The sequence below is a fragment of the Artemia sp. Qi Xiang Cuo genome, chromosome 13, assembly GCF_049724085.1.
Source record: "Artemia sp. Qi Xiang Cuo chromosome 13, ASM4972408v1, whole genome shotgun sequence".
Classification (NCBI taxonomy): Eukaryota; Metazoa; Arthropoda; class Branchiopoda; order Anostraca; family Artemiidae; genus Artemia; species Artemia sp. Qi Xiang Cuo.
The window spans coordinates 52864094-52890008 of NC_142806.1; the positions used below are offsets into that span (position 1 = coordinate 52864094).

Here is a 25915-nt window from a genome sequence, read left to right on the forward strand (position 1 = left end):
TTGAAACAACACAAAATGATATAATACGTCTCATATTTGGTCTTAGGAAACCCACAAGCACCAAGTTACTGCTTATGGAGAGTGGATTAACAACACTAAGGGAGAGACGTAGCTTTCTCTTGATAAAACATCTTACAAAAATTGAATCAAATAGCTCACACACATTACATAATTGGTTAAGAAATCCAGCCATGTATAGAGGTATTGCAGATGAGTATGCCAATATTCAAAAGAAGTTCCCTGTACCAGCAAAGTCTATTGCACCTACTTTCCCCAATCCCCTCCATGGAATTGGTCATTTCCCATAATAAATACTGAATTTTCAAAATGGAATAAAGATTTAACCCCCATTGCTTTTGTCCAGAAAAAATTTTCAGAACTTAATACAATTACCTATAAAAATCACTTCCAAATGTTTGTTGATGGGTCAAAAATGAATGAGAAGGTTGCAAGTGGTGTTTTCCTTCCTCACCTGAAAATTGCAATGGGCGAGAGATTATGTAATAATTTATCTATAATGTCTGCTGAGTTAAATGCCATAATCATGGCATTAGAACACCTTAAGCAAAACCAATCTTTAATTGAAAATTCGAATAATATTATCATCTATTCCAACTCTTTATCAAGCCTTGAGTTGCTGGCCTCAGCTCCTTAATATAAGTTGGACATTGACACTTATCATTGTCACAGTATTATTGATAATCTTGCTTCAAGTGGCATAAAAACTTACTGTCAGTACATTCCGAGCCACTCTGGCATAAGTGGTAATCATCAGGTTGATGAAATAGCAAAAAATGCTATAAATATTGACCAGCCAAGTGGGAGACCAATCCCAATTAGAGATATTTACCGATGGAGGCTATCAGATATTAATTTTAATAAGATTAATCCTATCCTTTCCCCCTTTCCCAATAAGTATCTTTCTAAAATTTATCATAGAATTCGTTCTGGAACAAATGGACTAAATTTCCTTGCATTCTCATATAAGCTTTCTAATTCAAGTGGTTCAATTCCCCTGTCCCCTCTTTGCAGGCATTGTAATATGAATAATGAAACAATTGACCATTGCCTATTTGAATGTAATATGCTGACGTCTGCACAACATACCTTGCTTTCTAAACTGTTAAAATACTTCAACACCACAGAATCCCACTATCAGCCAAGAGCCTAGCCAACTATACCTGCACACAGAGCATAGAAATCGACATCTATCATCTTATATTTGAGCTACTTGAGTTGAAAGATCTGCTGAAGGATATGTGAATATATATAATAAATATGAGGCAATCAAGCCAGTAGCTCTGTAGCCCACAGAGTGAAGCAAAAGGAAAAGGGCTAAATAGTTTTACTGAAAAGTCTGCTTTGCTGTTAAATAGAAGAATAAGAAGAAGAAGCTTCAGGTCATCTGCAGAGAATCAAACATACCTGAAAATTGCAATGGGCGAGAGATTATTTAACAATCTATCTATAATGTCTGCTGAGTTAAATGCCATAATCATGGCATTAGAACACCTTAAGCAAAACCAATCTTTGATTGAAAAATTGAATAATATTATCATCCATTCCGACTCTTTATCAAGCCTTGAGTTGCTGGCCTCAGCTCCTCAATATAAGTTGGACATTGACACTTATCATTGTCTCAGTATTATTGATAATCTTGCTTGAAGTGGCATCAACACTTACTTTCAGTACATTCCTAGCCACTCTGGCATAAGTGGTAATCATCAGGTTGATGAAATAGCAAAAAATGCTATAAATATTGACCAGCCAAGTGGGATACCAATCCCAATTAGATATATTTACCGATGGAGGCTATCAGATATTAATTTTAATAAGACTAATACTATCCTTTCCCCCTTTTCCCAATAAGTATCTTTCTAAAATTTATCATAGAATTCGTTCTGGAACAAATGGACTAAATTTCCTTGCATTCTCATATAAGTTTTCTAATTCAAGTGGTTCAATTCACCTGTCCCCTCTTTGATGGCATTGTAATATGAATAATGAAACACTTGACAATTGCCTATTTGAATGTAATATGCTGACGTCTGCACAACATACCTTGCTTTCTAAACTGTTAAAATACTTCAAACACCACAAAATCCCACTATCAGCCAAGAGCCTAGCCAACTATACCTTCACAAAGAGCATAGAAATCGACATCTATCATCTTATATTTGAACTCCTAGAGTGGAAAGATCTGCTGAAAGATATTTGAATATATCTAATAAATATCAGGCAATCAAGCCAGTAGCTCTGTAGCCCACAGAGTGAAGCAGAAGGAAAAGGGCTAAATAGTTTTACTGAAAAGCCCGCCTGCTGTTAAATAGAAGAAGAAGAAGAAGAGAATCTTGATTGCTGATAACAGAAAGAGCATCATTGATAAAGATGTTAAATAGCATAGGACCTAAAACACTTCCCTGAGGAACTCCACTCGAAACATGCATAGAAGAAGAGAGGATGCAATTAGCTGAGTCATCAAATAACTAAACACATTGAGATCACCAATAAAGAAATTCAAGAATCAGCAGGGATTTCTCTTCAAGCTTGACTGCACAGAGCTTAATTAAAAGTTGCTTGTGATAAACTTTGTCAAAAGCTTTAGAAAAGTCAAGCAGAATAATGTCAGCAGGCACCCCAATATCAAGCCACTTAGTGGTGTGATCATATGATTCAAGGAGATTGGTATCAACAGATCTTCCTGAATAAAGCCATGTTGTAAGCTGTGCAAAACATTATTTGCTTCAAGATTTTTGCCAACTACAAAATTGATTATTGTTTCAAGAACTTTAACAACTGCTGATGTCAGGTTAATGGGTTGATAATCTTCAGCAAGGTCGTTTCTACCTTTTTTAAATATAGGAATGATATGTGCAGTTGTCCAATCCAGAGGTAGTCTGGAAAGATTTAATGGTAACTTGAGCAGCAGGGAAAAGGGTTGGCACAAAACTGTACAACATTCATGTAAGATACCTGGGCAGAATGCCTTTTAAACCAGCATATTTATTCATTTTGAGGGATATAAGTTCCTTTAGAACTACTGAATTTGTAATCAGAATTGGTTCCATCTTAAGTGATACATCATGTAAAGGAGGTGGGGGATAAACAATACTGGAATTGGAGGAAAAAACAGATGAGAATTGTTGGTTGAAAATTTCAAGTTTGAACTCAGGATCAGCAACTGACCAACCATTGTGCAGGGTATCTGGGACTGTGTATCTGCTGCTACATTTTTGAATGGCATAATGCCAGAAAGATTTAGGGATATCCTCAATATTCTCAGCCGAATATTCCTCAAACCTTCTCTTTAACCCCTTTATTTGGTTGGTTGTCTGATTACAAAAGTTTTGAAGACTTGATAATTTTCTTTGGTCTTCTTTTTGCTATAGCAATTCCACGCTTGGTGTTTTCTGTTATTCACCTTACTTATTTTGGTATTAAAAAAAGGTAAACTTTTTGACTGTTTTACCCAAAAAATTTCGGTTTAAGACTTTTCAGCATGCAGAATTTCCATTTTTATATTTTACTAACTCTCATCAATATTGTCAGTAATAAGCTGTTTCCAGTTGAAATATGCAAGTCTTTTGAGGCTGGTTTATAGTTGAAATTTTTTTGTTGCTTAGAAGAAGGTTGTTTAGTAGGCAAATATAAGTCCAAAATAATTACAACATAGTTGCTATTACCAACAGATATGGTTATTACATTCTTAATTAGATGGTCAGAATTACTTAGAATAACCAGATCAAGAGTTTGTGATACTTGACCTTCCCTGAAACAAGTTGGCTTTGATATTGTTTGACTGAGGGAATTATCAGAAAGGGCGGACAAAAAAGGAGATTCTCTAGTGCAAAAACTAGATGCATCAATTCATTGAATATCTGGTAGGTTAAAGTCCCCCAGAAGGACAAGAGCATAACTGGCAAAATTTTACATCACTTGTCCATGTTGTCATCACATGACAACACCCACTGCAGTTGAGATTGTTTGAATGTGTATTTTATCCAGACTCAATTCCATCAGTAGTCAGAATTAAAATGAATGATACTAGTACTTAGTTCATCTGTTATATATAAGCATACTCTGCTGTGGCAAAGTGGGGAATTCAGGATAGAAAAGAGCTGGTAACCATTGATTTTGATTTCATCAGGTGATAAGACTGACAAGGTGTTTTCTGGTGAAACTTCTGTAATTGCTCCAACATCCACTTCTTCTGTTATCATACAAAAGGAAAGTTCAGAAAGCTTATAGGGAGGCCATCAACATTGGAGTAAAGGAGCTTCATTCCTTATTGCAGAAGACACAAAAGGAATGTCAGCATCATACAGGGAAATATTATTGTGATCACTACTATACATTTGAGAGAAAAAATTTGGTGGTACAAGTCCATAATCAATTAAACAATTTAAAGTGGTTGAAGGAGGCAAATAAATTAGTGGGACATTGGAGTGGTTGGGGGATTGCTCCTTTTAATGGTGGCACCCTTACCAAGTATCAAATCTCCCTCTTCATTAGCTTTTCTGTGGTTCAGCTCCTCAACTAGAGCTATGTGCTTTGTATGATCTTCCTTTGGACTATCACCATAGAAATCAATTGGTCCTTTTGTTTCCAAGGATTTCTATATTATTTGTTTTCCAAGTTCAGTAGAGGGCACAGAGTAAAGGACAGAAGAGGGTAGCTACCAGAGGGTTGATTGCTGTTTGGAAATCTTTTTACTTTGACTGGGGGGGGGCACCAGTGTCAACTCCATGAGTATATAACAGATAATTATACAGAAAAACCACATCATCAGTCTGGGTGGGGATTCCATATGCAATAATATTCAAATGTCTTTCAAAACGCTCATGGTCTGAACCTGCTATCCAACAAACATCAGTTTCAGTTAATTGGGCTACAGTAAGTTGAGACAATTGAGAAGACGCTGTAGAAGCCACAAGGTCCCGAACAGTTGAAACAGAGCACATTGATTGTAGTGAAATTTAATGTATGATAACCTTTTGGCAATATCACTAGGCTGGAAAGAAAGGTCATTTTAATGTCAGTTCTCAGTTGGGAAAGTGTTTGGGTCAACTGACTAGGGGTGGCAAACACCTTCTTGAGATCTTCCCTGAAACATTTCAAGAGATTATCCATAACAGAAGCTAGCTTTGCTATCATAGCCTGCTCACTAACGGGGGGAGGGGGAGGGTTGACTTTACAGGCTGGACAAGAACATGAACAAGTAAGTGAGTGCATCATCTTGCTTAATGATTTACATTTGCCAGGATGCAGGTCTGGACAATAACCACAAATCCACTTCTCACAAATGTCATACTCTATGGCCGAGGTCCCCTCATCCAATTCTAAAGAACAAGCTATTCACCTATCATGGCCTTTGACTAGGCTTATGTGTTAGTGCTTTGCCTTTCTGGACATAATAAATTCAGCTAAATCAGGTAAGTGAAACTAAAGAAGTCCAGGGTAGGTGCTAGGCTACTACCTAGGCAAATCAAAAAATCCTCTAAAATCTATAAAATCCAACAAAAAAATGCTTCTCTGTCGTAACTTCTCAAGCTGTTACTAATTCAAAACTTAGAATTAAGGCAAATGCTTCTTAAGACTCTTAAGAGTTAATGCAGGTGCTTGGCTCATTACTTGTATGCAATGAATATCAAAGCAATGAATCCTTATTACAAATCAGATATTGATTGTAAATAGGTCCCAGGGTTTGAAAAACAAATTCTATATGAACAGGTACATAAACAAATAGCAGAGCTATCTAATTATTGGAAATATTAGCATACTAGGTTCATCACCACATTCATCATTGCGTGTACATCACGTTCATCAATCATGTATCTTATGATATAACTTAATATGTATATAGAGCATATGGTCAAACCAGAAAACAGTGATTTTGTATTGTTTAATTTTTAGCCTCTAGGCAAATGCTTCATCACAATCATCATTATTGTTTCAGAATATTTTGTAAAATCTATGAGACTTGTGCTTAGCAAAAGCAATAGTTTAAAAACTTCATTTTAGTGGGTTTAGCCTTGTGTACAGGATTGTAAAAATGTACATAAGCACCTGAAAAGGAGAGTTGGGGTTTCCCCATGAGCGCCCAAAAATGGCCATGGCTGAATGATGGTGTCATATATTTGTATTATTTTAAAAAACTTTCCTCTGAATAAGTTTTCAAAGAAAAGTAAAGGTAAAAATTTAGAATTGTGGCTCTTGATAAGGAGACATGTTAAGAAAACAATTCTTACTTGAAAATATGTATAATGATCCTAGTTAACATATTATCCAAGGGGAGAACCTTTATCATCAAGTCTTTCCACTAAAACTTCTTCTTTTTCCAGCTTAAAAGAAAAAGTTTACAATAAACCACCATGCTGAGATCCAATGCATAAATCTTTTGAAATTGCTGTTAGAAATTCCCAAACAAATTGAGCCTTGTTTTCAGGCTCAGCAGGTTCAAACACGGGTTGTTCTTGTCTAGTACATCAAGCGTTTTCACAAAGCGGGTACTCAAGGAAAACACGGGATTGACGCTTCACAGATGAAAACGCTTGATGCTGAGGAATAGAATTACCCTCTCAATTACTCGGACTATCTGTCTTAGTTATTTCTACAATTGTAATTAGTTATTAGTATGTAATAGTTATTATTATAATAATTAGTATGTAATTAGATATTTCAAGCCATGTATTCATGCCTACTGCAAAATACTTGATTTTCAATTCAAAATCAACTGTTTGGGATCCCAATGAGCAAACTTCATGGGCTGTGAATTCAGGGTGGTTAGCCACTTTTGAATTTACCGCCAATGAACGCAGAGCTTGGGTTTGAACCTGGCATTTCTATGGGTTCCAGATTCAAGGAACCCAGGTTCAAGCACGGGGAGAATCCAGCAGCTGAAAACGCTTAGAAGCTGATTCCTGTTGAACCCGCAACCCTAAAAACGCTTGATGTAGAACTCAATAGTAACCCGTGTTTGAACCCGGCGCCTGAAAACAAAGTTTTGTTTTATAGATAGTGCTATCCCGGTCATTACAGGCCCATATTTTGTATTTTCGCCACTGCTCATTAAAAAAACGGTATTTTTGCCACTGCTCATTAAAAAAAGGGATAAGAACGCTATCTATAGAATAACGTATTTGGCAACTCATAAGGGCAATTTCAAAAGAATTATGCATCCCGTTTTAGAATGGAGAATATTGTAATTTTTTCTTTTAAGCTGGAAAAAGAAGGATTTATAGAGGAAAGACTTGATGATAAATGTTTTCCCCTTGGATAATATGTTAGCTAGGATCATTATACATATTTTAAAGTAAGAATTGTTTTCTTAACATGTCTCCTTATCAAGAGCCACAATTCTAAACTCATACCAAAGTAAAGAGCTCTATTAAGCCAAAAATGGGCAAAAATAAGTTCTTGTTCATTTTGGGTATCATTTATTTATTGAAAGTGATTTGTGGTAGTTTTATGCTTGGATTATTACTTGACTTCATTTCTGTCAATTTTTGGCTTAATGGAGTTCTTTAGTTTTCTTTGAAAAGCTAGTTTTGTGGAAAAAGTTTTTTTTAGATGAATTTCTGTTTGTTTTTTATTGACAGTCATTTTCTTGAATTTTTTTATATTTTTTGTTTTTTTTCTGTAAGAATCTATAGTTTAGCATAATTGTGGGGTTTGACATACCCAATATCCCTAAAGGAATAGTTACTGGACCGTTCAACTATGCTTCTTTAAATTAGCTTCTTTAAATCTTTCAATGATATTTCTAGCTATTATAGAGTGGAACTGCCTATGATATTGCTTATATGCCATTTTGAAAACCTGGTGTATACAGTTTTCGTTTAATTGGAAAGCCCTCTAAACACTTCCTAGAAGTTTCACCTTAATACTCTTGGTGTCATTAGTTACAGCAACTGCAGTTGTAGTACTAATAGTGTGCACATAGTGCCTTCTGGCTAGTTCAAAATCCCCCACAACTGACCCTTAAAGATCTAACTTAATAATATAAGTTGTTTGTAAGATATTGCTTTGTCACCTTTTTGAAAGTCCACATGCTCATAGTTTATTTTGATTTAGTTCAACATCCGCCTAAATATTTCTTATATTTGTTTAATGAAGACGTTGTTATATTCTCTTTGGACTAGTGGCTGCAAAATGGCTCTCTCACAATTTCAATCAAATATGTTAGGGGAAAATAGTATATCAGGGGGGGGGGGCTATTTTCTCTCCATCAAGCTTGACTCTTAAAATGGAACTAGAACTATGCATTTCAAATCAAATGAGCCTCCTCTAAAGTTCACAAGACCACATCTTCTATAAAAACCTTACATCACCCTGGGTCATAACTTAAACCCTTACCCCTATACTCTGGGGGGTTGTTTCAACCCCAAAGACCATGTTATGAGATCTTAGGACTATTTTTTAACAAATGGCTATCTTAAAATTTCTATCGAATACATTTGAGGAAAATATGGTGTGGGGGTGAGGGCTGGCCCTCTGATAAATTTGACTCTTAAAAATGGCTCTTCAACTTCCGATTTCCAATCCAATGAACCCCCTCCGAAGTTTATACAACTACCGTTTCCATAAAAACGTCAAATTCCCTCGGGACATACCTTACAACCTTTGCCCTGAGGACTGTGAGGGGGCTCTCATCCTCAAAGACATAATTTCTGGACTTTTAAACTACGTCAAAGAAAACAACTATCTCGAAATTTTGACTGGAAGTGTTTCGGAAAATGATGGGTGCGGGAGGGGTGGTTCCCCTCCAATCACTTTTGACTATTAAAGAAAGCACTAGCCCTCTCAATTACCAACCGACTGAGCCCTTTTCGAAGTTTCTATGACAACAACTGGCCATCTTCAAATTTCTATTAGATGCGTTCTGGGAAAATGCAACGTGTGTGTGTCTGAGGGGAGGGGGGTTATTTGCCTTCTGGTCACTTTGACTTTTATAAAAGCTCTATAACTAATACTATAACTTACAAAAGCTCTATAACTGGTTGCCCTCCTTGAGCCCTTTTTGAAGTTCCTTTGACATTTCTTTCTATAAGAAGTGCACTGGTCTGAAATATAAAACAATATATTGGGCCCACATTGCTCTTTACTTAGGCAGCGCTATCTTGCTGCTTAAGATATTTTGTCTTGAGATTTCAGTTATATAGTACCAGAAGTGCCGATTAGACCAGGTAATCCCCCCCCCCCCCCTAAAATTCAGCCTATGGGCGCCCATGAGTTTTCACCATGGGAGAATCTGAGACTTCAAAATTATATTTTGGTTAATAATTATACATTTTTTGGTGGATAATTAGGAATTATTCTATGAACTTTCAAGTTTTTCAGTGCTTATATTTAGGTATCTAGAAACTTTTTATAATCATCATAATTTAAAAAAATTCCAAGAGTATTTTATGTCCATATAGATATTTTCATTTAATTTTTCAAAAGAAATTCAGCCCTAACTAATCTTGCACAGTGAAATCAAACTTAAAGAAATCAATGACAAAATGAAACGTCTACTTTTCTTATCAGTGGTGTCAATTGGGGGCGAGGAGGGGACAGAATGAAATTTGGTTGTCATTATCAGGCACGTCTACTCAATTAGGGTGATTTAAGCTTGAATGTCTATCCTTAATCTTGGTGTGTTCACAATTTGTTTTATAGTTTCATTTTGAGCAACGCTAAACTATGTTTCTGCTCCTAAAAATTGTATATGGATTGCTATTAAAATTGTGGCTGGTAACACCCAGAGTCGCCTTATAAATCAGTTTTAATTTTTGGATGCTGCTTAACGACTTTTCAGCTGCTAAATTAACACTTCTTTTGTTCTTGGGGTATAGAGAGAATTTAAATTGCATGTTAAAGTCCTCAGATTTTGCCCCCCTCCCCCCATAGACACAACCTTGATTGATATCTCCAGTATAGAGTAGTGGCTCCCAACCTTTTTCAAATCTTGTACCCCTCAGAAAAGATTTTTATCATAGAGTACCCCCTTCCACATAGTCCTATTACCCATGTATAATATTTCTAAGAAAAGAGTTTTATTTTCATTGTCATCTTAATAACAGCATAGCTTTAAAGGCACAAATTAAATATGCAACATATATGAAAACTGAATATATTTAGAATTTTAAAAAGCAAGATTGAATCTAATTGAAATTCTTTTTTAAACATAAATTATGAGAAAAAAAAATATCATTTGAGTCGTTAATAAAGGAGAGAAAATAATACTAAATTTAGGTTGGATACATTTTTTATGTGCAGTCATTTCAAAGTAACAGAACGTTTTGCATTATTATTTGAAGAATTTAGCATGGATATTTCTGAACTGAAAACTTCGTACTTTCGTTACTGAAAAAATTAACCCTTCTCAAAAACATCCTTGAGTGTGGATATTAGAGCTGAGCTTTTTAAAATTAGGGCCAAATGATGATAACTAGAGCTTTAAATCCGGAGCTGCTCCTGGTTTGTTTTCATGTTAGTTTTTGATAAATGCTTAGGATGAAAATGCCCTTTCGACAAGTACTGAGCTTTGAAAAGGCAACAGACACTTCAGGACTTAATCACCAATGCTTTGATATTCTTTTATTGTTCATGCCCAGAACACAGTAAGATTTGCATGTTTAAATTTGGAATGCAAAGAAGAATATGTTGAAATTGCAATTAATGTGTCTTTATCTGAGATTGACAGGTTGGTGCCTTAGACAATTCCATTTGTTGTTATTTGGAAATAATATTTTACAATTATGATTAATCGAGATAATAGTTAATATTCCTGACTAGGCAACAAATTTTTATTTTTTCTCACCAGTCAGTTTTAATTAAACCAGTTCAGTTTTAATTATTATGGGCAGTGATTTGTTCTTTACTAGGCTACAGTTACCACTGCCACCATGATAAAGAAAAATTCGGACTTTTTTACTTTTGGATGTTTAAATATCAATTTGAATTAGTTATAAGAATGATAATTTGGTTTTTGTTTGTAAACCACTATAGACCAGTGCAATTAGGCAAGTTAGCTGTTTCAAAACGAACGAGATGCTGAGATATTGACTGCAAAACCTTTTTGCTTTCTCAGTATTGTCAATGATAATTCTACGAATAAGAATGTTACCCCTACTTACAATGCTAGTGACCAAAATGGGTACTTTCTCATCTTAATAATTGAAAGATTGTGTTATAATATTACCTGATTACAGTTTGAAAGAATGTCCCTGCTCATGACATTGTAGCTAAACCAGAAACCATGGGCGTAGGCAACATCTTGTGTAGAGGGGGGCAGCCGCTTCTGTGATGGAAAGGGGAGGGATCTTACTAATACCTCCCGAGGTCCTTTGAATATAGGTCTTTAGAAACTAGTCATTCTATATATCACTAAAACTCGGCCTTTAACATTTTCCATGTTCTACTTTTCCTGCAACAGTGTAACATAAGAGACCCATTATCCTACTTCCAATTTCCAGAAAACATAAACACCACAAAAGCGATTTGACGCAAATCACATTATGGTTAGATAACAGCTTCTTCTATGAATTCAATTCAAAAGTTTACAGTTGGGCAAAATTAAATATCAAAATTAGTATAGGGGAGACCGGCCCGCATTTAGCCAAAGCAAACAGTTTCAATATAGAAACCTATGGGGCTTCTGGTGGATTATAAACGCTCTGAAAGATGGCAGTGTATGTTTTTAAAATATCTGACCTTAATTAATACTTTTGCCAAAAATATCAGATTGGATCAGGTTTTATGGTGATTAACTCTGGAATTTTGTTCAATTTTGTCTGAAAGCCTACGTCTGATAGAAAACTCGCGTTGTAAACTCACATTGTATTCTCTTATTATTTGCCTGTTTTTGGCAGCTTCCGAGACCTTCACCAGTTTGCTGTTAGTATTTTTTCATCCTGTGGGATAGTGAACTCCCATCTTCGGCCACAATTCCCAGGGTAAATTCGGCATGCCGCACCAAGGTGTCCAAAAGTGGACTATGCTTGTAAAAGCTGTGTAAACAACATATTTAAAGGTTGAAGGCAAGCTTAAAACCCAAAACTGTGTTATTTCTTGCGTTGTTTAATCCTGTCAGAACAGTAGGTGAACTAAGTTCTATTTTTTCCTGTTAAATTTCATTCAAGATAAAATGATTAAAATTAAAACAGAAGAGAAAAGAAAGAAAGAAAAGAAAGAAAGAAAGGTGGCTGTGATCCAGAAGAAAATAAAATAGTAGTTTTTTCTGTCTTATTCTACAAGAAGTCAGTTGGATTCTCTGGAAGTACCATGGGTGTCCCTAGAGGAACGCTGCAAGACTATATACAAAAAAAAAGTTGAGAAGCTGAATATCCCTCTAAAAAGTCTGGACCTGAATTTCTTTACACCTTGTTACAACACATGATAAATATTTACAGAGGAACAAGAAAAAGACTAAAAACTTACTTGAAAATGATAGCTGATATGCTTTCGACTGTATTCCCCTAGAAGTGTGTAAATTTGCATACACTTATGCCATTATTGAGAGCATAAAAGTACCGGATAACGGAACTGCAAAGGCAGTGGAGACAGTGGAGGAATTACAGGTAAAGATTGGTACCGTGGTTTTATGGATTGCCTTAAAACTCTATCAGTAAGAACACCAAAAAGTACAAGCCTATGACGGACAACTGCTTTCAACTGTCACAGTGTGGGAGCTTTCTTTAACAACCTGGATTGAGGTCTATATAAACACATGTTCAGACCATAAGAAATGTGAAGTTTTGACGAATCAGGTCTGAAAAAATCCACAAGCCTGGTAAATCATTGCACAGCGAGGCCAGAAGTAAGTAGGGAAGGTCACTCAGCAGAAAGAGGTCAGTTGACCACGATTTGTGTTGGTGTTAATTTGTTGGGAGCACAGTCTCTCCTCTACTTATTTCCCCGCAAAAACAGTGTCTGGAAATTTTACTCAGGGGAGCTTTACCAGGAACCATCAAGATCAGCTCAGAAAATACTTCTGGCTAGATGACTGCCTCTCATTCTTTGCTTTACTTGCAGCATTTTATCAATCAACTCAAACCCAAAAAATCAACAGGAAAAAAATATGAAAAAGTCAGAAGTGCTCACTGACACCCCCATGAAAGAATGCATTACTGCCAGGATAAAAGCTGCATCTGCAAAAAAAGCCCTAGTCCTGGAACGGAAGAAAGTCAGACAAGTGAAAAGACTAAAAAGCAAAAAACGTGTCTCTCGCAACAAGAATTACAGTTAGAGTGACGATTCTGACGTCGATGATTCTGTGTACAACAACTCTTCAGACCCCAGCATAGACAATGAAGACAAGCCCCCTACCAGCAACTTCTAATTTGACACTGAGAAAGTCCAGGCTGGTGATTACATTCTGATTGAGCTGAAGAGCAAGAAAGGGAATTCTGTTCACAATATTATCATTATCAAAAAGTAGCAACTGAAGAACTTTTCTTTTTCTTTTGTCCGGTGGCCAAACATAAGCCCGAGACGACCAAACCAGTGCTGGGGTGGCCCAGGTTTGGCACTCTTGACCCCTTGGATAGAGAGGCATCCAGGTGGAAAAACGGTTGAGTATTTCTAATTGTCTTTTTCAAGGATGGAATTGAATGAGTTACTTTCGCTTTGGCATGCTCAGCAACTTCTTATCGCTTGAATCAATTTATGGAGAATTAAACAAGTCAAAATCAGCCGATCGTGGGCCAGTCTCCTATCCATACATGGGACCGAAAATCAATATTAAAGATCAAAACATAAATGTTGATGTCGCAAACAATATTTGGAAATTTCTGTTTATTTCCAGCTTTTTTAACCATCTACCAGGTAACATCCAACAAAAAATTCCAACATGCAAAAAGTTCTCACTAATATCTATCGTAAATTTGAAGTTCTAGGGGGGGACGGCTGCCCTCCCCTGTCCCCCCCTTCCCTACGCCCATGCCAGAAACAGTAAAATTTTTTCATAGGGAAACGTAGATTGCTAAAAAAAAAATAGCAGTCTATTGATTATTCAAAATCTGTAACATAACTTTAACGTTCTAACAACCACAACATAAGAAGTCACTTTTTATTTAAAACGTAACAAAACCATTATGAAAGTAACCTCCATGGTAACACTGCCAAGATGTTGATTCTGCTATGCAGTACCCCTGGGGGTTTTACTGTACACAGTAGTTTAGAGTATCTGTTTATTTATTGCGTCAACAATAAGACATAACAAAAATATGGTTTGATTCCATTTTCTAGGGCAATAAGAAATTAAAGGTTAAGAAGGCTAGGACACGTGTACTAACCTCCTTAGTAGCACTGTCAAGATCAGTATTTTCAAAAGCTCAAATTATAGTTAAGTTCTAATTATATATAGTCAGTTAAATTTTTTAAATAATATGTTTCTGGATTTAGGAATCAAAAAGATAATGATTATCATGAAATCATTTAAGAAGCATCACGTTTACAAGACAACTAATTTATAATACAGATAAACTGTGCATACTCTTGTACACCAATGCAGTCATAAGCAGTGGCGTAAAATCGTTTAAATTCTGGGGGGTGCAAATTTGAGGCCGATTTTTTTTAAATCAAGAGATATTGACAGTGGAAAATGAAAAACGAGCCATATAGTACTATACTACTACTACTACTAACAACTCACCGCAGCACCAAGCCGCCTGAGGCCAACACAGCTACGCACGCTCCTCCTCCACCCCAATCTATTCAAAGCCTCCCTTTTTACACCCGCCCACGAAGTTCCCATTTCCTTTCAATCTTTCTTTATGACGTCTTCCCACCCCAGACGGGGACGACCTGCTTTCCATTTAGCCCTAGATGGTTGGCCGAAAAGAACAATCTTCAATCTGTCATCCCTCATCCGCACAACGTGCCCTAACCACCTCAACCTTACTTTCATTATAAACGTAGAGAGTGGTATTAAACCACATTTTTTGCGTAGCCTATTGTTTGAAATATATTCAGTCAGCGAGGTACCCAGAGCAATTTTTATATAATCTCTTTGGAAAACATCTAGCAAGTCATTATCCGCTTTTCAGAGTGCCCATGCTTCAGAGCCATATTTGGCCACTGTCATCACTGTAGCTTCTAATATTCTAATCTTGGTTTGCAGACTTATATTTTTATTCATCCAGACTTTTTTTTTAACTGTGATAAAACACCGTGAGCCTTGGCTATTCTATTTTTAACATCTTCACTGCTCCCACCATCTTTACTAATAATACTGCCAAGGTAAGTGAAGCTACCCACCTGATCAATCCTTTTATGACATATCGACATCTTTTCACTTTTACTTATTCCTAGTATTAGTGGATTATTCTTCTTAACATTAATTTTTAAGCAAATTTTAGAATACTGAACTCGCCAAACCTCAAAGACTCTGTTCATTTTGTTCGCGGTATGATCTAGGTTGCTTAAATTATCAGCATAATCTAAGTCCAGGAGACTTTTTCCTCCCCATTTGATTTCGTGGTCTCCCATTGCCTTTCCTATGCTCCTTAATACAAAGTTCATCCAAATAATCCATATAAATGGGGATAGAACACAACTCTGCTTAACTCCTGATTAATACAAAACCAGCTGCTAACCTCATTTCCTACCTTAACCGCAGCAGTGTTATTCTCGTAAATAGCACTAATCAATTTAATGTATTTGTCTGGTATACCATACAAGGATAAAACCTTTATTAAAGCTTTTCTATCAACAGAATTGAATGTTTGCTCATTATCTATAAAACTGAGGACCAAAGGTGTTTGAAAACTCAGGCACTTCTCAATTATTAGCCTAAGAGTGAAAATTTGGTCGACACCATCTAAATTCCAAATGTAGGGGGGCAAACTGGGGTCTGGGGGGGAAGTTGCCCCCCCCCCCTGTCCCATAACAAATGACGACCCTGGTCATAAGCTCAAATTAACGTCAATTCAAACTTTTCTAACATTTTCCTTCTTGTTTTAGGAATCATAAAATCCTAAAGATAATCATGAAACCATTTAAGAAGCAGCCTGTTCGCAGGAAAACTAAGCCACTTGCAGCAGTCAAGAAAGTTATTAAAATTGATAAGCCTGAGTCATTAGACGAAATCCTTAAAAGGGCTGAAATGGCTATTGATATGTTTGATTATTCACTAGCTCAAAAATATTGTCAAAAAGCCTTAGAAGTTGATGCTGATAATGTAAGAGCATTGGAATTATGTGGTAGTTTATTAATGGAAGTCGATATGCCTGAGAATGCTATTCAGTGTTTTGGAAGGGCTATTACATTACAGCCAGAGCAGGGCTATAAAAAATATTTCTCAATAGCCCAGTTGCTTGAAGGATCTGATTCTGCAACATATTACTTGAAAGGTATAGAAATTGCCGAAAAAGATGACGGAGCCTCAAGTTCTGGTATTCATAAGGAAATTTCTTCTGCATATTGCTCATTAAGTGAATTGTATATGACTGATTTATGTTTTGAAGATAATGCAGAATCATTGTGTGAACAGTATGTTAAAAAATCAATTGAACTTGATGAGACTAATCCTGAAGCTTATCAAAGTTATGCGAATTTTTTACTTGTGAAAGATCAGAAAGAAGAGGCAATTATACAGCTTGAAAAGTCATTAAGCATATGGTTTCCTCAATTTCAGTTGGTAAGAGAGGGCAAAGCACAAGGTGATCCTGTTGAACCTTGTCCTGTTAATTATTCTGCTAGACTGACAACAGTCAAGCTTTTAGTTGAACTTGAAAGGTATGAAACAGCAATTGAAATTCTCGGTGGTCTTTTAGAAGAAGATGATGAATGTGTTCAAACGTGGTATTTGTTAGGTTGGGCAAATTTTGTTCAAGGGGATGATCTGAAAGGCAATGCGAGATTTTATTTGAAAAAAGCGCATGAGGTGAATTTAAAACATCCGTGTGGCGATGAAGAAATGGTTAAACACATAGAAGAACTATTAAATGAGCTTAGTGAAGGCTGTGAAAATAATGAAGGACTTGAAGATGATGAATTTGAAGATGTAGAAACATCTGATGAAGAAATGGAGGCTTGAAATTCCATTTTGGTTCTATTTAAATAAAAGAACCTAAATAAAAATTTGTTTTGTTATCATATGTGGATGCAGCAAAGCTTAAGGAGGGAAAACGATTTTTAAATGGTCTATTTTCGAAAAAAGAGAGTTTCTAGGACAAGCATATTAGCATAAGAATAATTCTTAGTTAGGCATGTATATAAGGGAGGTGTTCTGATCCAAGCCCCTCCACCCCCCCCCCTTCTGCAGATCTCAAGATTTTCTTTATGATGAACTATTTCTTGTGTCTTTTTTAACCACGGCCCTCCTCCCCTTCCTAAATAGGTGTCTCCATAATTTCCTTGTTTTAGTGAATAACTTTTCTTATTTAAACATAAACAAGGGAGAAAGAAAAATTAGATGTCATTCTTATTTAGGGCATTGCAGTTTCACTCATAATTGTTATTGTTCGATTTTTAAAGCTATTTTGGGTTTTATAATTAAAGTTTTTCAGGGTTGCGGGTGGAAGTGGGAGTAGTGGTGGAATGCATAAATATTTCTGATTTGGCTATCATCTACTACTAATGATGAGACATTGCCAAAACTATTCTCAGTTTATTCCAACTTACAGTGCCAAAACTGTCACAATTTCCAATCTTTGACCAGACTGAGCATCTGCCCGTAACTGGGAGCTGAAGGGTATTGTACTCCCCTAATTAATGCAAATTGATTTTTGGTGTTTGAAGTTTAGTTGTTCTTTTCAACATTTTTTTTTTTTTTAATCTGTAGTATTTTTTCTAAGTTCTGTACCAGGAAAAAGAGATCAATCTTTATGAGAGAAAAATAAATATATGCGCAAGTTTTGCATTTCCTCCCTATATACTGGTCACAGTTTGACCTTCCCTTTTGATGTGTTTTAATACCTACTTGGTTAATAGATTAAAAAAAAAAACATTGTTAACCTCCCTCGAAGTAATTGGAGCTATGAAATAGATAGATTGTCCATCCCATAAAAAAAACAAGAGAGGCAGGAGAAATTGCAAATCAACCAGATTACAATAGGGAAAAATACTGGGGAAGAAATTGTGAAAAGAGGTGAAGCAAAATATCAAAAGAACAATTTAGAATGTCCTAATGTAAAAAAGGCCAAAATTCAATTTTTAATAAATGGACAGGAAGGGATTCCAGGTGAGACGGAATGCATTGTGACCAAATTTAAAGTTGCTGAGGCTGACCTTGCATAAACTGAAATAGTAACTTAAGTGCTTTAAATAGGGCCACTTAAGTGGCTTATTGTCAACAATTAATTGGGTTTGAAAATCTATGGAGAAACCTGCTATCAAACAGTTCGTGGTAACGAACTGTTCGTTACTGTTTGTAACGAACTGTTCGTTACTGTTTGTAACGAACTGTTCGTTACTGTTCGTAAGGAACGACTCTGCTCAATATTAACCGAAACTCTAAAAAATGGAATTTTGGTCTCAATAGATATATCAAAAGGATTGGCTGATTATGCGGATTCCAAATGTATAAGTTTCATTAAGTTCGAAAGTATGGGCGTGTTTTCTGTAGGCATTACTATATAGTTCATCCAGTCACCAAGAAACTTTAGGAAGTTTTTGAGTACACTCTTGTGGAGGTCTTGGGCATTAAACTATTTCTGGAGGGGGGGGGGGGTCAAATATTTTTAAATTTAAAAATACAATTACTATTAATTCGCGGGGAATTTTCTGCAGGGGGTGGATTTTCCTTGAATTTCCATTCTTTTGAGATTGCAGCAACGGGGGACGGGCAAGCTAGTTATTTATATATATGTATATATATATTACAAAACATAATAAAATTAAGAAACAAGCTTTATAGTAGAATGTTGAATAAACCGTCGATTGGAAATCGAGATGTTTACGTTAGTTATCGAAATGTTTTCAATAAGAAAAACGAGATGCTAAGAAGAATTTTTTTTTAATGCCTTTGAACTTGCGAAGAATGACGTATCTTCGACGGGAAAAATTAATATCGAATTTTGAGGTCAAATAAACATAAAGATAATGAGATTTCTAAGGAGATAGTTAACCTGAATGGGGAAAGGATAGGAAATTATCAATCTATAGCTGACAGTTTTTGTAACTTTTTTTTACCGAGACTAGTCAAGATATTTCATCATTATTTGATAATGATATTGACATAGAAGGCGAAAGTCAAATTTCTTCAAGCTTTGATAATGATGGAAGCAATTTTGTTTTTGAACCGGTTTTCACAAATGATTTGAAGAAGATAGTGAATTCTTTGGGACCATCAGAGGCTCCTGGAATTGATCACACGCCGACACGAATTCTAAAACATGTTTTACCGGTGATCTCTTATATTTTGATATTTTTTAATCAATTTGTCTTTTCAAAAAGGAATTTTTCCAAAAGGTCTAAAGAAAAGCTGTATTATACCTTTATATAAGTATGGAAATAAGGAAGAGATAAATAATTACCGCCCTATTTCAATCTTACCAATTATTTCGAAGATTTTTGAAAAAATAATGCATGATAAAATAAATTTGCGGAAGAAAATGAAGTAATATCACTTAGCCAATATGGATTTTGGAAAGGGCATTCGACGGATTACGCGATTACCCATTTTATTTGTAAAGTGAAAGATTTTCTAGATACGGGTTCTTATACCTCAGCTTTATTTATTGACCTATCGAAAGCATTTGATACAGTAAACCATAATCTTTTAGTTAGGAAGTTAAAGAATTATAAATTTCCACCATGGATTGTTAGTTGGATTGAGTCCTATCTATCAGATAGGTCACAAGTCATTATAGTTGGACCAAGAGATCACGAGAGCACCTAATAATTTGCGGAATTCCACAGGAGTCGATTTCATGGCCTCTTCTCTACCTTGTTTTTACCGGGGATATAGGAAATTTGATGAAAGATTGTTTGACAGTACCATTTGCAGATAATACAGTTTTATTGTTCCTAGCTTTAAGTATTGAAAACCTTTTTAAGACCATAGAGAGCGCGTTGAATGATCTAATAAAATATACTAGGAGTAACCGTTTATTGATTAATATTAAAAAAAACAAAGTACATGGTTTTTTCTGCTATTAAAAAGGTAAACACTGAACTATCTTCAACAGCTGATGGATATTTAATATATAAGGTTTCAAAATTCAAACATTTAGGTGAAATCATTGGTGAATTATTGCCATGGAAAGAACATGTAAATTCATTATCTATAAAAATTGCAAGAGGAGCTGGGATTTTGTATAGACTTAAAAATTTTCTTTGTATAGACTTCAAAATTCAAACATTTAGGTGAAATCATTGGTGAATTATTGCCATGGAAAGAACATGTAAATTCATTATCTATAAAAATTGAAAGAGGAGCTGGGATTTTGTATAGACTTAAAAATTACTTTTGTATAGACTTCAAAATTCAAACATTTTGGTGAAATCATTGGTGAATTATTGCCATGGAAAGAACATGTAAATTCATTATCTATAAAAATTGCAAGAGGAGCTGGGATTTTGTATAGACTTAAAAATTTCCTTTGTATAGACTTCAAAATTCAAACATTTAGGTGAAATCATTGGTGAATTATTGCCATGGAAAGAACATGTACATTCATTATCTATAAAAATTGCAAGAGGAGCTGGGATTTTGTATAGACTTAAAAATTACTTTTGTATAGACTTCAAAATTCAAACATTTAGGTGAAATCATTGGTGAATTATTGCCATGGAAAGAACATGTAAATTCATTATCTATAAAAATTGCAAGAGGAGCTGGGATTTTGTATAGACTTAAAAATTTCTTTTGTATAGACTTCAAAATTCAAACATTTAGGTGAAATCATTGGTGAATTATTGCCATGGAAAGAACATGTAAATTCATTATCTATAAAAATTGCAAGAGGAGCTGGGATTTTGTATAGACTTAAAAATTACCTTTGTATAGACTACAAAATTCAAACATTTAGGTGAAATCAATGGTGAATTATTGCCATGGAAAGAACATGTAAATTCATTATCTATAAAAATTGCAAGAGGAGATGGGATTTTGTATAGACTTAAAAATTTCCTTTGTATAGACTTCAAAATTAAAACATTTAGGTGAAATCATTGGTGAATTATTGCCATGTAAAGAACATGTAAATTCATTATATATAAAAATTGCAAGAGGAGCTGTGATTTTGTATAGACTTAAAAATTTTCTTTGTATAGACTTCAAAATTCAAACATTTAGGTGAAATCATTGGTGAATTATTGCCATGGAAAGAACATGTAAATTCATTATCTATAAAAATTGCAAGAGGAGCTGGGATTTTGTATAGACTTAAAAATTTCCTTTGTATAGACTTCAAAATTCAAACATTTTGGTGAAATCATTGGTGAATTATTGCCATGGAAAGAACATGTAAATTCATTATCTATAAAAATTGCAAGAGGAGCTGGGATTTTGTATAGACTTAAAAATTTCCTTTGTATAGACTTAAAAATTCAAACATTTAGGTGAAATCATTGGTGAATTATTGCCATGGAAAGAACATGTAAATTCATTATCTATAAAAATTGCAAGAGGAGCTGGGATTTTGTATAGACTTAAAAATTCCCTTTGTATAGACTTCAAAATTCAAATATTTAGGTGAAATCATTGGTGAATTATTGCCATGGAAAGAACATGTAAATTCATTATCTATAAAAATTGCAAGAGGAGCTGGGATTTTGTATAGACTTAAAAATTTCCTTTGTATAGACTTCAAAATTTAAACATTTAGGTGAAATCATTGGTGAATTATTGCCATGGAAAGAACATGTAAATTCATTATCTATAAAAATTGCAAGAGGAGCTGGGATTTTGTATAGACTTAAAAATTTCCTTTGTATAGACTTCAAAATTCAAACATTTAGGTGAAATCATTGGTGAATTATTGCCATGGAAAGAACATGTAAATTCATTATCTATAAAAATTGCAAGAGGAGCTGGGATTTTGTATAGACTTAAAAATTTCCTTCCGCAAAAAGTTTTGTGAACCTTTTATTTTATTCTTGTTTATCCTTATATTCAATATAGTTGTTACGTTTGGGCTAATTCTTTCTTTTACAATTTAAAGAAAATTTAAATCTTGCAAAATAGAGTTGTAAAGTCAATTTATTTTAGTAAACTTAATACTAAAGAAGTTTTTCTTAAATCTCAGTTGCTAACAGTAGAAGTGACCCTATTGACCCCATTGCCCACCCCTGCTGCCACCTATAACTTTTTTGCACACCCAAATAAGGGCATAGCCTCCCTAGGGAGAATGATTGCGTAATCAGTCAATGACCTCTTTTTCCAAGGTCGATTTATTTGATGTTTCTATGTGTAATAACTCCGGAACGAAGGTTGCACATGCGCATTGAATTCTAACGGGAACTATCTCCGAACAGTACACCAAATATGGGCATAGCCTCCCTAGGGAGAACACGTGGTTAATGGGGTAAATGACCTCTTTTTCCAAGTCAACAACAACAACAACGACCTTGACATTCGCTAAGAGCGTGCACTTACAACAACAACAACATCGACCGTGGAACACCTGTGCTGTCGACCTCAATTCACATATCGTGAATCAATAATTCCCCTTAGAAACAACAAATTAATTCCCCTTTCTTGACAGATCAATCAACCAATGACATCATCTGTCAGACTTAAAAAATTTTTGCCTAGAAACGATTCTCCAGGAATAGATCCAAGTCATTAATGACATTGCCTCGGAAACAACTCTTTTGGTTGAACTCCAAAGGATATTAATAGCCAAAGGCCATGGAAACAATTCCCCAAGAAACATCTTAGCGATGAATTGTTTTAGCGCGGGAATCAGGGTTCTTATTAATTTGAAATGCATTAGCGCAGAGATGCCAAAAACAAAAGGAACACGCTGAATTATGTTTAGGGATTATTTGGGCGAAACTGTTTTAGACAGGTTATGGAACTATTTCGGCGAAACAGTTAGAGACATTTAAAAGATGATTTTTGAAGAGATTTTAGAAGAGAATTTAATGGTGAAACTCTGTGGTCGTTATAATACACAAGTTTCATTTGAACAGTGTTGTGAGGTCCTCTAACCCAACCCCAAAGGGTTCCAATCCTCCTACCCCAACCCCGAAGGAAGCCCCCGGTCCTCAAAGGCCCCCAAGCTCCCAAAGGGCCACCGGCGCCCCCAAAGGCCCACCCAGACCCCCAAAGGCCATCCCCGGGCCCCCCAAAGCTCCATCGAGCTCCCAAAGGACCAACGGGGTCTCAAAGGCCGTCCACCGGTTCACAAATGTTCCCCAGGCCCCCAACTGCCCCCCGGACCCCCAAAGGCCCTCCCTATGCCCCAAAGGCCCTCTCCCGGTCCCCATACATGCACACAAAAACTTACACACACACAAAAACTTACATACACACACGAAAACTTACACACACACACGAAAACTTACACACACACACACACGAAAACTTACACACACACACTCCAAAAATTACACACACACACACTAAAACTTACACACACACACACACACATAAACTTACACATGCACACGAAAACTTACATGCACACGAACACTTACATGCACACAAAAACTTAATAAAGTTAAATAATTGTTCAAACGTAAACTTATGTCCAATGCCATACTACTTAAAGTGACAAAAACTCTTTCCCACAAGAGGACACTTTTCAACTAAAAGTAAAGAGCTACTAAATCAAAGATATGATGAAATAATAACGAATAATTGTTCAAACGTAAACTTATGTTTAGCGATAAACTTATTAGAGTGATAAAAAACTTTTAAAGGATACGAAATTAAAGGATACGAATTAGAACCATGGGAACGTAATTTCGTCGTATTTTGCTTATTTTCGTTGGAAAAAACACTGAAAAACCATATTAAGAGCTATATTTATGAGTCTTTCACTGAAAATTCCTTTTTCGTACCAAGTCCTGACCCCCCTAATTAAAGGATATGAATTAGAACCATGGGAACGTAATTTCATCGTATTTTACATTTCCCACAAGAGGACACCTTTCAACTAAAAGTAAAGAGCTACTAAATCAAAGATATGATGAAATAATAACGAATAATTGTTCAAACGTAAACTTATGTTTAGCGATAAACTTATTAGAGTGATAAAAAACTTTTTCCCACAAGAGAACACTTTTCGAGTAAAAGTAAAGAGCTATCAGACTAAACCAAAGATATGATGAAATAATAACGAATAATTGTTCAAACTTAAATTTTCTGTATTACGGGAATAGTTTATTTTCGAACCATTATATCTACCAAAGGTTCAATACCTGAGTTAAACTAAGAGGTTTCAATTTCAGGAAAAAATTACATTTTGACAACATTTGACAATTTACCAAATTTAAAGTTTTGTTTAGTTTCAAAATGTTTTCTGTCACTCATCTTCATTTAATCATTCACAAACAATACTAAAGATATGATGAAATAATAACGAATAATTGTTCAAACTTAAATTTTCTGTATTACGGGAATAGTTTATTTTCGAACCAATATATCTACCAAAGGTTCAATACCTGAGTTAAACGAAGAGGTTTCAATTTCAGGAAAAAATTATATTTTGACAACATTTGACAATTTACCAAATTTAAAGTTTTGTTTAGTTTCAAAATGTTTTCTGTCACTCATCATCTTTTAATCATTCACAAACAATACTAAAGAAAACCACTTCCCACGGTTTATTGATTTTAAATTATTAAAAAGGCTATTATTTCATTGAAATATACATTTTACATTTTTCAATTTCATGCTTTTGATAAGTATCTTGTCCTTTTGGTGTAAATTGCAGCTGAAGCCTTATCGCAAAATCACTGTTTCAAGTTTTTTCATAATTAAAGGATACGAATTAGAACCATGGGAACGTAATTTAGTCGTATTTTGCTTATTTTCGTTGGAAAAAACACTGAAAAAACCATATTAAGAGCTATATTTATGAGTCTTTCACTGAAAATTCCTTTTTCGTACCAAGCCCTGACCCCCCTAATTAAAGGATATGAATTAGAACCATGGGGGCGTAATTTCATCGTATTTTGCATTTCCCACCAGAGGAACACTTTTCGAGTAAAAGTAAAGAGCTACCAGACTAAACCAAAGATATGATGAAATAATAACGAATAATTATTCAAACTTAAATTTTTTTAATATCTCTGAGACAAACTTTTACAGTGTTGAAAAATATTGAAAAAGAAAAGACTAAAAAACATTGGAAGAAAAAGATTGGTAGAAAAAAATGCATACATGTGCATAGTTCATCGGGGATTGAGTGCTCGAAGGACCAGAGCGTGCATGTGGGAGGGTAAAGGGACCAGTGGCCTTACATTCTTGTACAAATTGGGCTGTGACTTGTACAGGCAGCGTCGGTCTTGAATAGTCGATATGAAGGTTGGATTGGCCAGTGTATTTGGGGGCTTCGGCCAGCGACCATACTGCACAACTGTTGCCTTCGCAGGGGCGCATTATTGGCCCTCGCTTTCTTAGTGGGCGGCGGCGACAGACATTCTTCATAATTGGCCTTAAAAAGAAGAGAAAAAAGTTAGTATTGAAATAATTTGCCCCTTTTCACAGAAGGAAAAATGAAGAATTCATACACATTTTCAACTAGCTAAGGGTAAGTGTTTTAAATATGAGCCATTCTGTCGCAAAAACACACAAAAGCTAGAAAAAATACAAAATGGTCCTTTATTACCTCTGAAAAACTGATAAAAATGAAGAATTCATACAAATTTTCAACTAGCGAAGGGTAAGTGTTTTAAATATGAGCCATTCTCTTGAGAAAACTCACCAAAGTTATAAAATATACAAACGGATACTTTATTTACTCTGCCATAAGGCTAAAATTGAAGAATTCATACACATTTTCAACTAGCTAAGGGTAAGTGTTTTAAATTT

At 35.2% G+C, this 25915-nt stretch overlaps 2 protein-coding genes across 4 annotated transcripts in view; both read left to right on the top strand.

Moving 5' to 3' along the window:
* The window catches only part of LOC148945415 (uncharacterized), a 29428-nt gene extending 12308 nt beyond the window's left edge, over positions 1-17120 (top strand). Inside the window, exons 1-2 of one of the 3 annotated variants that reach the window (XM_089099437.1) lie at positions 5861-5895; positions 15949-17120. In XM_089099437.1, the coding sequence (XP_088955563.1) occupies positions 15974-17023 (1050 nt within the window). In that variant the 5' untranslated portion in view covers positions 5861-5895; positions 15949-15973 and the 3' untranslated portion in view covers positions 17024-17120. Of the gene's footprint in view, positions 1-5860; positions 5896-6102; positions 6127-15948 lie in introns of those variants that run through there. The other 2 variants (XM_089099438.1, XM_089099436.1) reach the window with 2 other exon arrangements.
* The window catches only part of Sgf29 (SAGA-associated factor 29), a 93040-nt gene that overhangs the window by 18385 nt on the left and 48740 nt on the right, over positions 1-25915 (top strand). The window lies entirely within an intron of this gene.